Source organism: Cheilinus undulatus, linkage group 2, assembly GCF_018320785.1.
Source record: "Cheilinus undulatus linkage group 2, ASM1832078v1, whole genome shotgun sequence".
Lineage (NCBI taxonomy): Eukaryota > Metazoa > Chordata > Actinopteri > Labriformes > Labridae > Cheilinus > Cheilinus undulatus.
This window is the reverse complement of record NC_054866.1, coordinates 8,335,188-8,351,084: the sequence shown is the minus strand read 5'-3', so window position 1 is coordinate 8,351,084 and position 15,897 is coordinate 8,335,188. Positions and strand designations below refer to the sequence as shown.

The window sequence follows — 15,897 nt, the reverse complement described above, 5'->3', positions numbered from 1 at the left end:
GTGATCGCATGCTTTATTGACCCTTTTAGTGTTTTTTGTTAAGGAATGCCAGCATCTCTCTGCAGCCACAGCGATGTCAGGTAAGTCCACCTCTGCTGCTTACAGAGCCCCAGACGTGACATGGTCAAAAAAAAAAAAAATATAGAATTGTGGTCACAATATAGCTGTAGTGTGTGCATGAAATACTAATTCATGGTCACGAAATACTAATTCATGGCCACAAAATACTAAATTGTGGCCAAGAAGTAGGTATTATGTGCACACAAAATAATAATTAATAATATAAATATCATTCCTGGACAGCTGGGTAAGCAAATTGAGCGCACCTTCTCTAAGGTCTAAGGTAGTGGCAGTAGAGGGGCAAAAGCTACATGATGGGCAGGGATAGTATGATTGAATTTTATTTTAAGCATTCATTCCCTTCAGAATTTTGTGACCATTTTTGTATTTCGTGGCCACAAATTGGATTGTGGCCAAGAATTAGTATTTCAGGCACATGTTATACTTATTTGTGGCCACAAATTGGTATTTCGACCCCACAATTTAGTATTTTGTGGCCATGAATTAGTATTTTGTGGCCACAAATTAGTATTCCGTGCACACATTATACTTACTTCGTTGCCACAAATTGGTATTTCGTGGCCACAATTTGTATTTTGTGGCCACTTATTAGTACCAGTGCTTTAGACTATCTATACGTTAGCTCTGTAATGTTCTGTGTAAAGAAATGCATTATTGCACCAGCTGAACAGAGTGGTACAGTTCGTACCCTAGAACTCAGACTACACCACAGTATCCATTATTATTATTATTATTTTACATTTGATTAACTACTTTTATTACATTTTTTACTATGCCATTACTGTCACACTGTTCTGTGGAAATGCTATATTTCTTTGTTTTGTTAGTTTTATGAGGGCCATGTCACATCTTCAATGAATTTCTCATAAAAGTTATTGTTCTTTTTTTATTTGAAAGAGGCCACTTCCTGTATATATAAAGGGTTTATGCTGCATTTTGTCTAAAACACAGGAAAAGTTTTGGTTGAAATCTTCTTGCTCACCAGCATTTAAGCTTGGAATGCTGAACCATGCAAGAGTAAAATTCACTTTCAATGACCTAAATCTTTTTAATTATTCAAGATTAATTTCAAGACTTTATATGTAAGCTGTTTCTTATTTATAGAAATCTTTTGAAAAATCATGAAGTAATCTTGTTCATTTAGAACATGTTTCTCTTCTTTCTTTATTTGTTTCCGCTTTTTAGAGAGGATCTGGCTTCAGACCTCTATGGTAGGGCGACCTCGATGGTGGAGCTGTAAGTAACGTACATTATCCAAGCCAGAACTAGAATGACGTACTGAATGCATATCTTTAACTCACTGTCTGAGGTTATGGTACGTGGCGATTTTTCATGACAGCAGAATTTTACGTAGCTATAAAAATCAAAAATTTACTGAGGGGATAAATTCAAATTTAACACACCACAAAACCCGAAGAGGGTTAGGGTTAGGGGGAGGGTGATGAAATGAAAAATAACACACCACAAACGAAGGAATAACCTGACAAGAGTTAACACGTCACCTCCCGCCTGTCGAGGTCGCCCCATTGTAGAGGTCTGCAACAGATAAACCCAAAATGTCCCTCCATAGAGGTCTGCAGCCAGATGCCTCTCCCTTTTTAGGATATGTCTCTGTTGAGGTGGTAGAAAGCTATCCATAACTTACTGAACTAAAGCTCTGCTCTCTTTTGTATCGCCCGTCTTTATTCATAACCAGAGATCCCTGCAGCTGCAGCATGACACTAGTTACAGTTGTGCAGCCATAGCCTCCACTTCTCCTCATTCCTTTCATCTGTATGAATGAAATGAAACATTATACATATGAATGCATTCATGAATAAAGGAGTCTGCTTACTTTAGACTTGCTTGTAAATGGAGGTGAATCAGAGAGCTGGCACGTACTGAGTCGACTCCTCATTTATAGACTGTGATATTTTGGCCCAGGTTTTTGGGTCATGATGAATAGAATATGATAATTAAATCATTAAGGTTTTGAATTTCTTTTCATTGTGCTAATGGCAATCTTTTGTCACTGTTCTGCTCGAGCATCACTCGCACCTCCAACATAAGGAGGATATCTCTGCAGCGCATAGATAACACAATCTGCTGATGGCCAGATGTTCAACAGAGGCTGCCAGCGAGTACGCTGCCAGAAAAATATTCTAGTTTCTCTTTTAAAAGCACGTAAAGGAAGCCTGTGTGAACAGCTGGGTCAAATGACACTGCCAAGTATGTATTTTCATCATTTATTTAGTTGTCACATAAGATATGAAGATTACTGAGGGCGTTTTGTTGTTTTGTGCCTGTTTTACTGTCACAGATATGACAGAATTTCTAGCATGAATGATTTTATATTAGATGCAGGTATTTGTAAAGAAAATACCCTTTTGCTTGATAATTTGGCATTACAGTGCTGTAAAAAAGTATTTGCCCCCTTTTTGATTCCTGATATTTTTGCATAGTTATCACACTGCAATGTTTCGGATCATCAAACCAATTTTTATATCTCACAGAGACAACCCAAGTAAATACAAAATGCAGTTTCTGAATGATGATTTTATTTATTAAGGGGAAAAAAAATCCAAACCTATCTGGCCCTGTGTGAAAAAGTAAGTTCCCCCCTTGTTAAAACATGAGTTAACTGTGATTAACCACAGTTTTTGGAAAGCTGAGTTCAATTTCACTGGCCACACCCAGGCCCGATTACTGCCAGATTTGTTGAATCAAGAAATCTCTTAAATAGAAGCTGTCAGACAAAGTGAAGCATAAAAGATCTTAAAAAAGAAACACATCATGCCACGATCCAATGAAATTCAAGAACAAATGAGAAACAAAGTGATTGAAATCTATCAGTCTGTAAAGGTTACAAAGCCATTCTCAAGGCTTTGGGACTCCAGTAAACCACAGTCAGAGCCATTATCCACAAATGGAGAAAACTGGGAACAGTGGTGAACCTTCCCAGGAGTGGTCAGCCAACCAAAATTACTCCAAGAGTGCAACAATGACTCACCCAGGAGGTCACAAACAAACCAGGAACCACATCCAAAGAACTGCAGGCCTCCCTGGCCTCAGTTAGGGTCAGAGTTCATGACTCAACCATAAGAAAGACACTGGGTAAAAATGGCACCCGAGGGAGAGTTCCAAGGCCAAATTTTGTATTTACTTGGGTTGTCTTTGTGAGATATAAAAATTGGTTTGATGATCCGAAACATTTCAGTGTGATAAATATGCAGAAAAATCAGGAATCAGAAAGGAGGCAAATACTTTTTCTGGGTACTGTATTTATGGTTCCTTCATTTTTCCTGCGACAATACCAGTAATACCAGCAATTCCTAGAATCCAGCACTACTAGAGAAAATAGCACTACTTTTCACCTTTGTAATGTTTGGGTTTCATCAGCTTATCATGGTTAGTTAGGATGTTAGGGCCATTTGGACCAAATGAGATTTAGAACTGCATTTTTCAAGTTCTGGAGGAAACAGGAAGTTTGAAATGCTCTAGGTCACTGCTGATTGGTCGGATGGTGTCTCCACTTATAGACCTTATGTGGTTCCTTGCCCCATAAAAGGTTAAACAAAGTAAAAACAATCAATATCAGCTGAGTCCTTGCTCAGAGTAAGAAGTTGGTGTGAACCTTGTATTTTTCTTTATTAGTCCCTGTTTGTGTTTTCATGACTTCCTAAGAGGGCATGAGCAGTATTGATTTTCTGTCGCTCTTATTCGAGGTTTGTTTACCCGTCAGTATACTTGACATTTTACACTGTTGGCTGATGGCCTCTGAGGGGCCCATGAGTTTGTGCATTAATGACTCAGACTGGAACATATAGAAGCAGAATATTTCATACAGCTCAAGGAGGAGGAAAAATAACACTCCAAACTCTGAAACTAATGTTTAAAAAAGTAAAAGATGCTGAGCAGTTTGTATCTAAAAGGATGAAACAAATAATGCTGACTGCATGCTGAGTGTCACACCAGGATGGACTTTGGCATGTAAGTGGGTAGGAATGCTGTAACTCTGTTTCATAACAGCCTGGAATGGGCAAGTTATCAACACACAAAACCAATTCAGGATTCTATCTACATAGAAAACAGCATGAATTACATAATAAAGTCTTTTAGACACATAATATGTGCTGAGAACTCTCATGTCTTTATCATGCATATACAATGAGCTCCGATGAGGTTTACAGTGACTGCACAATTGTGATTGGGCTCTGATGACGCTGATGGTCATGGAAGCTGAGTGGCTCTAAATGAACGGCCTATTGTCTAAACCTGGAGTGTAGTGTTAGGTTCAAGGACCCACTTCAGAGATGATATTGCTGGTGAAGTGTGATGTGTGCATACCCTTGCGGATGGCGAGGAGCGGAGCAATAGCGCTTTGGTGCCAAACAGTGATGAGCAGAGTCCAGGGTAACACGATCAACACGATGGCAAGAATATCTCTTCTCTTCGGCATCTCCAGGATTGGTTATTTGGCTTAACATAACCTGGAGAGAGAAAGGATACATGAAATATCACTCTGTATTTCAGATGATGAGTCAAGAAGCTCTGAGAACCAAGGTTATAATAGTTTTGGGTTTGTAATTAGTTTAGTTTAGTTTGTTTTTACCTTGTGATTTAAATTTCAGTTTAATTTTAATTAGTTTCTCCAGATTGGTTGCTAGTTTAGTTTAGTTTTTTTTTTTTGCAAACGTGCTTCGTTTTAGTTTATTTTTTAGTAGTTTCAGTGTTAGTTTGAGTCTTTTTGGCAAAATCGGATACCTATCAGGGGCGAGACCCAAAAAAGAACATCACTTTTCATTTCATTTATTCAATTTTGATTTTTTGTTTTTCTTTATAGAACTTAGGACCAGAAATCAGAGTTGTGTGAAATCTTCTCCTATCAGATCAGGGGATTTTACTCTCTCTGGGCTTGAGCATACAGTACATGTCAGCCATTATGCTGCTGTCAAACACTAAAACTGAGGAGGTTTTGTCTGTAATTTAATTTTACTTTAGTTAGTTTTCTTAGCACAGTAGTTAGTTTTAGTTGTAGTTTTAGTTTTTATTTGAAAGCTTAGTTTTTATTTATTGTCAGCTAACTAAAATGATTTTGACATTTTAGATTTAGTTATTTGGTTAGCTTTGCTTAACCATAATAACCTTGCTGAAAACATTAAAAAACATAAAATATTTGAATCGGTTCAGATTTGCACTAAGCTAATGTTTTGACATATGTAGAGTCTTGTTCATTAGTATCAGTCAATAAAAAACAGAAAGGTACAACACCAATTCCAAAAAAGTTGGAACACTGAGTAAAATGTAAATAAAAACAGAATGCATGACTCGAAAATCCCATATTTTGTTCACAGTATTATTTATTATATTATCTGTGATCTAGGAACAAAATCTAAGAAAACTCCAGAGCACTCTGATGAACATTTGAGTGCTGATATGAGAGGATAAAATGTTCAATTTTGCATAAATTAGCACTTGAATATGTTAGGTTAAGAATGACACATAGAACAGAATTTTAGCAGTAAAATCATTTAATAATATTCACAAATATATATGACTATATGACTAAGATATGGTCAGGTATTAACATAATATACAGAATCTAGAAATAATTTAGCACGTGTGGGAGTTTGATCCTTACACACTTATTCAGAATAATAAAATCCTGTTTTCACACACAGGTATGTGAGCATCAGCAGGTATAAATGTGTGTAATGATGTTCCAGCTTTTTATAGTGGCAGCTTTTAGAATAAATGTATGCTTTCAGGTCTGATCATAGACACTGTGAAGAAAATGCTACTGATGTATATCATTTCTGTTGAAAGCACTACCAGTGATTTCATCTACTAAATGCGTTTGTTGGTTTCTTCAAGAAAAGGTGACAAAAAACAGACTGTGAAAGTGTTCAATATATAAAATGTTTTAAAACAAGCTCCATTTATTATTTATTGTACTGGACTTACATGCACATTAATGAACATGGAAAGGTAAATGTGCCAGATTGTAGTCACAGGCTGATTTCCATCCGTAGTCTCTGAAAGTAAGTAAAAATCTACATCAAATCAGACAACATCAAGAGACCAAACCACACAAACAGTACCATATAACACAGACCCAAATATACCAGTACAGAAGGTGGCTGTTTGACTTTGCTTTAGACTGACCTGGAATAAAGGGACCATTGTAGTTAAAGTGTATAAGGCAGATGGAAAAGTGCTATAGTGCTGATGTATTGCACATGATAATGAGTGTGCTTAAGGAAATTGCACATTTGCCCTTGGCCTGTTTATTGAAAGTGCTGTTTATTGAAAGGGATAGCATACACATGTATGTTATATTGCACAGAGGATGCAAGAAGTTTGTCCTGAGCCGCTTTCAGATTACCTTTTAAACTTGCAGAGCTGGAGCATTCCCTGACTGAGAGTGGTAAAGTGTTCCTTAGTGTGCTCCCTTTGAAAGATACGAGATGCTCTGCCCAAAGGTGGATTGTCTAAGAGGTATCTCAAAGTCACCTCTAACTGTGGCTCTGGTGGCTCTTTCGTCTTCTGCTTTTTTCTCCTTTGTCTGAGAAACACGTCAGACTCTTAAAAGTCCTCCACACAACTACTAGACATTTTCACCTTAGGAGCTCTCCTAGGGCCTAAAATGCTTTGTGAATAATGTTGGTCTTCACCAGGATCTAGTATAAACTTTAACTCACAGAAAAAGTCTTGATTCTAACAATTTCCTTAGAATTTCTTCCCTGCAGGAGCTCTGTGCTTAGAAAGGTTCTTGAATTCAGCCCCTGAGCTTTAGAGGTAGAGGTTGAGGTATTCATCAGTAACAGCCTCGACTCTTCAACTGCACCGAGGCACAGAGCTGGCTCCAATTCTTTATTCTTTCAGGGGAAAAAGTGGATTTAATAGAATATTCAAGCTAAAATTTGTTCACCTGAAAACCTTAGTATTAAACTCCTGGTAAAGTGATTGAAGAAAAATCTGTATTTTAAGATTTCTGTGTAACAGGCCACTCTGTTATGTACCACAAGGCCACATTTCAGTCATGAAAAATATCTTAGTTTATAAAATAAAGCTTCAAATTCCTGAAAAATCATGTGGTAAAATCCGCTCTAAAAGTAAAAAAGTAAATGCACATTGATTTGCACTACGAATTTCCTTTAGGAGCACATAAAGTCACAAGCAGGATCTCCAACTCAGTGGATAACTTCATTCATGGTGCAAATGTCACATCTCACACCAAAAGCAATCCACCAACATGCACAAAAGATTATAGTACTCGAGGGTTTAAAAGTAATTTAAGTAAATGTAAGTTACCTCCCGCTATAAAGTCTCAGTTTGATTTTCACATTCTGTATTTAACTCTTCAGGTATTCTTTAGATCTAATTTTCTAAGTTATATGAAGCTTAGTCTCTCTTCTGTTTATGAGACGTCTTTGTTGTTAAATTGGTATCAAAAAACCCCCATTTCCTGATGTTGCTTTTCAAAATAAAAGTCTTCATTGATGATAAGAATTGGAAGGTTTTAATATGACAGACTTTGCAGGAACTGAACATGTTTACTATCAGATACATCAACGATTTTTGGTATTGCAGCCCTAACAGACATAAAACTGTTGCTGCTTCTTTTAATCATCAATGACTAAAGACAAGAGAAATATGGATTAATACACACTTTCAGCTGGTAAGTTGTTTGTTCCTGCTGCATCTGGTTCATGTGAAAAATATGTCAAACACTCCAGCAACTAGCCTTCCCCCTAACCTATGGCCAGAGTGCAGCTGCATGTCTCTGTGGCAGAGCAGAGACAGAAGTTGGGGATTAAATTTACTGTTTTCTGGCACAAATCTCTCTGTTATGATGCTTTTAATGACCTGTTGGTCACCGTGGCTGATAGATTTGGGAATTTTACCTCACAATGAAAGAAACCACAGCATGTAGCTGGCGGTTAATTTTCAATGAAGGCAGTGACATCAGTTACCAACAGATTGTATTGAGATGAACTGCTCTATGATTTTATATCATTGTAGTGTGAGAGGTTGGGGTATTTACCCAAAGGGTCTGGTGACATTATTGGCCCCGATTTACCCTGCTTGAATAAAACCAAGCCGGGAAAGAGGTGAAAAAACATTCTAATAGTCTAAATCCAAAATTCACTCACACATAGATATCAGTGTTTTTACATGTTTGCACCAACTTTTTCCCAAAAGATCATCTTTTCTCCCACTGGGGAAATTTGTTCATGAAACATAAATGTTAGCTTACTAAGGAGTAAATGTGCTTTATATGGTGAAGTTTCAATTGAAAAGACTCCTCAATTCAGTCCGTCCCTACAGCCATAGTGAAAGACCCACCATAAACTAAAAATGCATGCTGAGCAATGCCAGAATGAGGAGAACACTTGTCCCTATAGTGAAGCAATACAACACAATACTAAAGAATGGAGCATTTTTAGCAGCTGCACTGAAAATTGAACTATTCCTCTGAACATTGTGCCTTTTTGTCTGACAAAACATTTAAAATCAAGACTCAGACAGTTTAAAAGGCAACCCAACCCTATGTAATATTCAACTTAGAGCTTTACAATGCAATGCTATTCTGCAGCAGACAGAGCAGCATTACGGCCTCTCCAAAAGAAGTAAAGAGTGACATGATGGAGCAGGTAGCAACTTAAGACCTCTGCAGAAAACTAATAATTTAAAGCTTATAAAATAATACTGTCACTGCCAATGAAAAGAAGGTCAAAGCCACTGAAGGAGGCAATGAAAAGAAGCTTTTGCCCTCTGCCAGCCCGATGAGCTCATCTGTGCCATCACTGAGGACAGAGCAGTGACTTTATGCCCAATAGAAAAAAAATAAAACCATCCACCGGCCAAATGGCAGGAAATGATGTCAGCAGACTGCGGGTGGACTGTTTTTGGCAAAATTGCAAAGTCCAGATCCTTTAGTGCAGCTTTGAGTCCTGTTGAAAAATATCACTGCAGCATAAAAGCCACAGACTGTGTATTAATTAAAATTACTTTTTGTAATTCCAACAACGTGATTAGAAATATTAAATTAATCATTCATAATCAGCTCATATCATGTACATTAATTAAAAGGCTCTGGTAAAGAGTGTTTAATGAGTTGGCTTTAATACTGGTTTCTGTAAAGAAGGTGATTATTTTTATTCCTTTAAACATCATTGATCCACATATAAGGCATCATACTAAAACAACGAGGCTAAAGCTGCACACACACGTCAAATCTGCATCAGGACCTGCTCATATAGACAAGAGCTGCTTTTGTGATGCAGTGTAAACTGATATAAAACTAGCATAGTACCGGCAATATATTAAGGGAAATGTCATATATATATATACAATGGTATTAACCAATATGCTTATAAAGAGAGCTGCTAATGCTCTTTGTATACCTGGATGATTATTTTTTCAGGCTCTTTGTGGCCACTCTGACTCAAGAGTGAAGAAACTAAATTTAGAAGGTCAAAGGTCAGGTTCTTAGGCCCAATGTTCTTTCCTTGCTTATGGCCGAAATGCCAAAAGAATGGACCTTGTTTTTTTGGAGGTAAAAGGTCAAGGTCATGTTTACATCCTTCCCTTGCCTGGGAGAGGGACAACTTAAGAATGCTTTAAACTTTGCACAAATGTCTACTCTGACTTAAAGTAGTGTAGTTTTTAGTGGGGACAGTGGAGACATGTCCCCACCAATGTTTAACTCAAATGAAATTGTCCCCACCAATAATCATGTGTGTACTTAAGCTACGTAGGTACACAAATAGTTAGATATTAGGACAGTTTGGAAATCCGAGGAGCTCTTGAATGCAGCATATGAGTCCTGCCTCTTGATCCCCTTTTAAATGGCTTTTCCTGATGGGACTTTACATCTGAGAGGCTATACTTCTGTATTGCAGAAATGCCAGCAGGTGACAGAGATGCCAGAGTAATCAGATCCTCGGTCTCAGATTGATGTGAAAACTAGAAAAGCACTTGGAGCACGCAGACCTCCACCATTAGCCCTATCTCCCAATAGTACAGAATACTTTAAAAAATTCCTAGATCCGTCCCCATGTGCCCCCCACCATTCGCCGATTACTCCCTGCCCAGTGTGGTGGAAACACGGTGAGGCAAAGCATCGGCTTTGCTACGGGTGCCAACAGATGCACCCATGGTCTCACAGGACGACTGGAAGTCATGGCAGAGGTTGAATATTCCTCTATTCCTCCCAGCATTGTGAGTATTATCGCTACAATTTGCTGTCTTTCTCTCTGTTATGCTCAGACTTGTCTCCTCAACTGGGTGTGCATCTATCAAAATCTATAAACTCCAAAACTTTGAATGGAAACACATCCATAAACAACTGCTGGGATTGAAGTTACTCATGTCCACCATCTCCTGGTGTAAAGTGGGAACAGCGCAGACCTCCATTATTAGCCCTATCTCCTAAAAGTACAGAATCCTTAAAAAAATTCCTGGATCCAGACAGTGATATGGATCAGTCCCAAAATCTAATTAGTTCTTTCTGCCATTTCTGCCATTTCCTGAAAATTTCATGAAAATCCATCCACAACTTTTTGAGTTATGTTGCTAACAAACAAACAAACGAACCAACGAAAAACCCACCCGATCACATAACCTCCTTGGCGGCGGTAACAAAGGGGTTATCTGTCATTTTAAAACCCTGAAGTCACTTCTCTAGAACATTGATCAATGACTTTAGGAACATTAATTTATCATGAATGTAGGCACCATTATGAATAATACATAAATTTAAAACTCGCCCACCCACACTACCTCTGCCGCCCCATCCCACCCACACTTTGAGGGCTATTCTTCTAACTTTGCAGAACTGTGCACTCTGAATGATTTTGGGATGGTAGTTCAAAAGTCAAGGTTATTTGGCCTCATGTTCTTCCCTTCCTTGCGAAAGCAAAACCTTCACAAAAACTTCCTTCAAAATTTGAAAAATGCTCTCTACTACCTCAGAGATATACCGATATAACAATTACATTTTTTGAGGTCAAAAATTAAGGCTATTGGGCCTCATGCTCCTCCCTTGCATGTGTCTGTGAAATGTCAGAAATGCTGTGAAAGAGTATCTCTTAACTTTGCACAAATGTCCACTTTGATAAAGAGAGACTAATAAAGTTTTGGAGGCCGAAGGTCAAAAGTTAATGTCAGTGAGGCTCATGTCCATCCCTTGCTTGTGAACATTTGCCAAGAAGACTTCCTGAGAGTTTCTTTAAACTTTGCAGTAATGCCCACTCTGACACTCTGACTCAGAATGAACTGATAAGATTTTGAAGGTTGTAGGCCAGATGATTGAGTCTTATGTTCATCCCTTGCTTTTGAATGAAGGATTCTCGTCAACGTGGCACAAACATCCACTCTGACTCAAGGATGAGCTTCATAAATTTTGGAGGTTCAAGTTTAAGTCAAAACCCACCCCAGCCTAACCTGACACGCCAGATGGATTTGTTTCACACATCCATCTGGGAAACGTTTAAGAAAAGGCAGAGGCTTTGAAAAATCCTCGAAGTATGATTTGGTGAACGTTCTGTCTGTCACATCTCTACGAGCCAATCAGGGCAACAAAGCACGTGACATAGCTGCTAGCAAGCTGAGCGTGCACAACTACTGAGGAATAACACGTAACATGGCGACTGTAGACATGTAAGTACTCGACTTTTGTCGTTTTTGAAAAGAAAACTACTCACTGCTGTTCTTTGTCCTTCTTTTAATGAAGAAATATCATCAAGTTCTGATAAAACTGGCGCTTTAGCAGCATCCACGCTAATCTCTTCCTCCATAACTGCACCAGCTCTTGTTGCTGCTTGTTTACGTCACGACTCTGCTGCACCTGAAATTACTGCCCCTCGTTGCTGATTGGTCCTGTCACTTTCTAACCGAGCTTTGCAAGATGGATTCCCCAGTGAAAAACAAGGAAACTGACGTATCCATCTGCTTTGCAAGGTTAACCCCAGCCTTTTGTTGGCCCACTTCTGTGGTTTAGCTCTCTTTTTATCGTATACCTCGCTGAGACATATACTGCCAGGTTTTAGTTCGAGTTTGTCATGCTTTAAACCCTCCATACTTGCATGTTGGTTTACTCTAGGGGTTCCATTTGCCTTGAACCTCATGCTAGTCTAACTTATGTTAGAGCAAGATGACTGAAAGACAAACAGTCTTGTTACAGTGAGCTTTGTTTGAATAACTACTGATAAACGAGGCCTTCAAATTCTGGAAGTTCAATGATTTTTTTTTACATCCTTCACTTTAAATGCAATAATGTGCCACATAATGACATGTAGTTTAAAAAAATCTAAATGCTTCTTATTTTGAGTTGATGCTACTTCGTCCAATATTGAGATGACAATAGATAAAAGCAATTTCACCTATAAACCTTGAAAAAAGAATAAGATTGCATCCTCCCATTAGCATTGTTCAACTAAGAAAAGTTTTTGTTTATTTTGGTTTTATTTTCAGATTTCTCTGATCTTTATCCCAACCCTCTGTCCTACATCCTTGCTCATTTATATTGCACTGAGTTATACCACAGACTTCCCGATCTCTCTAAGGGCCACTCTCTCCACCTCCTAAAAGCTTCTGGCGTTATGCCGAGCACTAACTGGGAAAATGCAGTTTATTAACTGATCTGCTCAATTAAACAGAGGACAAAGTAGACATAATGTGAAGCCAGGTGTTTACCATCAGGCACAGATTGTACATGAGGAGCACTGGGACATTTCCCTGTGGCCTGAAGGTCTATTTGGCCTGCGGTGAGCAGCCATTGTGACCAGGAAGAATGAGGGAATAGACCTCTCTGAATGCATGCATCATCATACATGACTCTTGGTTTATTCTGCACAGGAAGTTTACCTTAAAACAGGGGTGTCCGAACTTTCTCCATTGGGGGTCACATACAGAAATAAATAGGATAGTTGGGCCACTTTCATACCTCACCATGATATTAAAGTTAGTAAAACCAAACTAAAGTTTTTTAAGATATGCTCAGTGATGGGTATGCTTAAATGGCTAGTTGATGGCTGACAAGGCAAATAGCCAATTATATTAAGGAATTTTGAGAGATACTGACATACTGACAGATATTTGAAATAAAGGAAATTTTGTCGTAAACAAAGGTCTTGTCACAAATGACACCTGAAGTAGGAGCTTTGTGCTCATCATGTGAGTTAAGATTTGAATATCAACAATCTGGTTTAGCACAGCAAGAGGGAAGGTTGGAATGTGAAAAAGACAACCAACTTTGAGGCTTTTGGCTTTTGAGTTTTTACAAGCTGCTTCTAATGTTATCCAGTCTTGTTTATATGATCTTAAATTGGTTTTAAACACAGATAAAACCAAGCTCATGGTTTTATCTCATACAACGGTGCAACCACAGAACATTACAAATATTCTAACATCTAAAGAAAACCTATAGAGCAGGTTTTAATTTACAAGTACTTGGGGTTTATCCTAGATCAGGAGCTTTCATTTAAAGCACATATAAATAATCTGGTCACTAAACCTCAGGTGAAGCTTGGGTTCTTTTTTCAGAAATAGAACCTGCTTCTCTCTTAAGGTCAGAGAGAAATGAGTGACAGCAACCTTCTTGCCCATTCGTGACTATAGGGATGTGCTTTATTTGAGTGCGTCATCAAAATGTCTCCAGTCCTTGGACACCGTTTTTCATTCAGCGCTGAGATTTGTCACTGGCTGCAGTCGTCTCACCCACCATTGTGATTTGTATATGAAATCAAACTTGCCTTCTCTGAGTGATTGCAGATATGCACATTGGCTGACCCTAATTTATAAGGCTCTTTTAGGCTTGATCCCCCCTATTTGTGCGCTTTATTGTGGAAAACAAGCAGTTGCTCTGCCTGGCGTTCTTGCACCAGTCAACAGACTGAATTAAAACTCTCTGAAGTTATTCCACTTGGTTCCTTCCATTCTATCCTGAGGGATAGACAGCGTGAGACCATTGAACAGTGCCTGTGTTTTAAATCTTAAATTGTTGTTTGTTGTTGTGTTATATCTCCCACACTTCTTATTGAAAACACTATTGCACCTCAAAATTTGCATGTCTTAACCTATACTGTCACTTCTTTGTAACTGTTCTTATGACATGTGCTGCTGACCTCTTGGCCAGGTCACCCTTGTCAAAGAGATCCTGATCTCAGTGGGTTTTATCTGGTTGAATAAAGGTTAAATGAAAAACTAGAAAAGTACTCAGAGAGCGCAGACCTCCGCCCTATCTCCCAATAGTGACCAATCTTTTCGATCCAGACGGTGATCCGGATCACTCCCAATATGTAATTCGCTGATTACTCCCTCCCCGGTGGGTTAGAGACCCGCTGAGGCAAAGCATTGGCTTCACTACGTGTGAAAGTCATGGCAGAGGATGAATATTCCTCTATTCCTCCCAGCATTGTGAGTATTCTTGCTACATTCACTGTCTTCTCTCTGTTACGCTCCGACTCGTCTCCTAGACCGGCTGTGACATATAAACTCCAAAAGTTTGAATAAGTTACTCATGTCCGCCATCTCCTGGTTTAAAGTGGTAACAGCGCAGACCTATCTCCGAATAGTACAGAGTCCTTTAAAAATTCCTGGATCCAGACGGTGATCCGGATCAGTCCCAAAATCTAATCAGTTCTTCCTTATGCCATTTCTGACATTTCCTGAAAATTTCATGAAAATCCGTCCATGACTTTTTGAGTTATGTTGCTAACAAACAAACAAACAAACAAACAAACAAACAAACAAACCCACCCGATCACATAACCTCCTTGGCGGAGGTAACAAAAATACGTTTTATATTAAAACCAGTGCGCCCCTAAGAAGACTCGAAAAGGGTCAGCAGAGAATGTGAATGTGGATAATGTTAATGACAGCATGAAAAACTAAGACAAGTTGACACTTAACAGCATCAGTCAGGTAAAGAAAGAGAGAAAGGAGGCATCAGCAGCGAGCCATTTGAGCCAAATTAACAGGTAAGCTCATGTTTTTCTTGTTGTTATCCACTCTACTGCTTTAAAGTCTTTATTATTATTCAGAACACTGGTCAATCTGATAATGGTTTAAATATTTTTGGTGTGTAATGAATGTGAGGTAGAGTGTACGTGCATTTGTGTTGTAAAAGATGAGATTGTTGCTGTTTGTGCAGAAAATGTCACTAGTGTTAATGTGACGCTGTCCGTGGTGCTGACATGTGTCACTCATAAAGAGAGAAAAAGGCTGTTAACTGCTGATTCTACTCTATCCTGGATGTTAAGAGTGATTATCGTAATTGCTCCGGTTTGTCCTTCTGATTGTATCATTGATGCAGTGTGTGCCCCAGTGATCATGGATGCTATTGTTTATTCAATGGGCCAAACTGCATTTGTCCTACTGCATGTAAGTGATGGGGACAGACAGAAATGCAAAGCAAAAATTCAGATTTACAGTTTTATGCAGGGCTGCAAAATATGGTCCTAAACTCATACAGATATTATTTCTACAGATATTACAATACTAATAATGCAGTAAGAATATAATTCACAGGGAGAGAGGATGATAACATTTTGCATTTCACTTTTACTTATTAAATGTGTAAAATCATGATAATGTGACTTTTTTTGGTACCTTTTCCTAACAAACAAGCTTTGTTAGATTTAAAGTACATTTGTAGCCAGCACATTTAGTGCTTCATGCTGACAGGGTGGCCTGACTTCACAGCCTGACTATCCCAGGCTGCCCATTTTTACCACTCAGCTTTACACAAGAGGAAACAAGTCATCATTTCCTATTAATTTTCTGCTACCACTGCGGTGGAAAGTAACAGCATAGACGCTTAAGATATTG

At 38.5% G+C, this 15,897-nt stretch overlaps 1 protein-coding gene across 5 annotated transcripts in view; it reads right to left on the bottom strand.

Annotated features, from left to right (window-relative positions):
• Window positions 1-15,897, bottom strand: part of b3gat1a (beta-1,3-glucuronyltransferase 1 (glucuronosyltransferase P) a) — a 199,659-nt gene that overhangs the window by 19,393 nt on the left and 164,369 nt on the right. For 4 of the 5 annotated variants that reach the window (XM_041813679.1, XM_041813705.1, XM_041813715.1 and 1 more), the window contains 2 exons: window positions 6,025-6,095; window positions 4,408-4,550 (listed from right to left, as the gene is read on the bottom strand). In XM_041813679.1, coding sequence (XP_041669613.1) covers window positions 4,408-4,519 — 112 coding nt within the window. In that variant the 5' untranslated portion in view covers window positions 4,520-4,550; window positions 6,025-6,095. The remainder of the gene's footprint in view (window positions 1-4,407; window positions 4,551-6,024; window positions 6,096-15,897) is intronic. The other variant, XM_041813689.1, reaches the window with a different exon arrangement.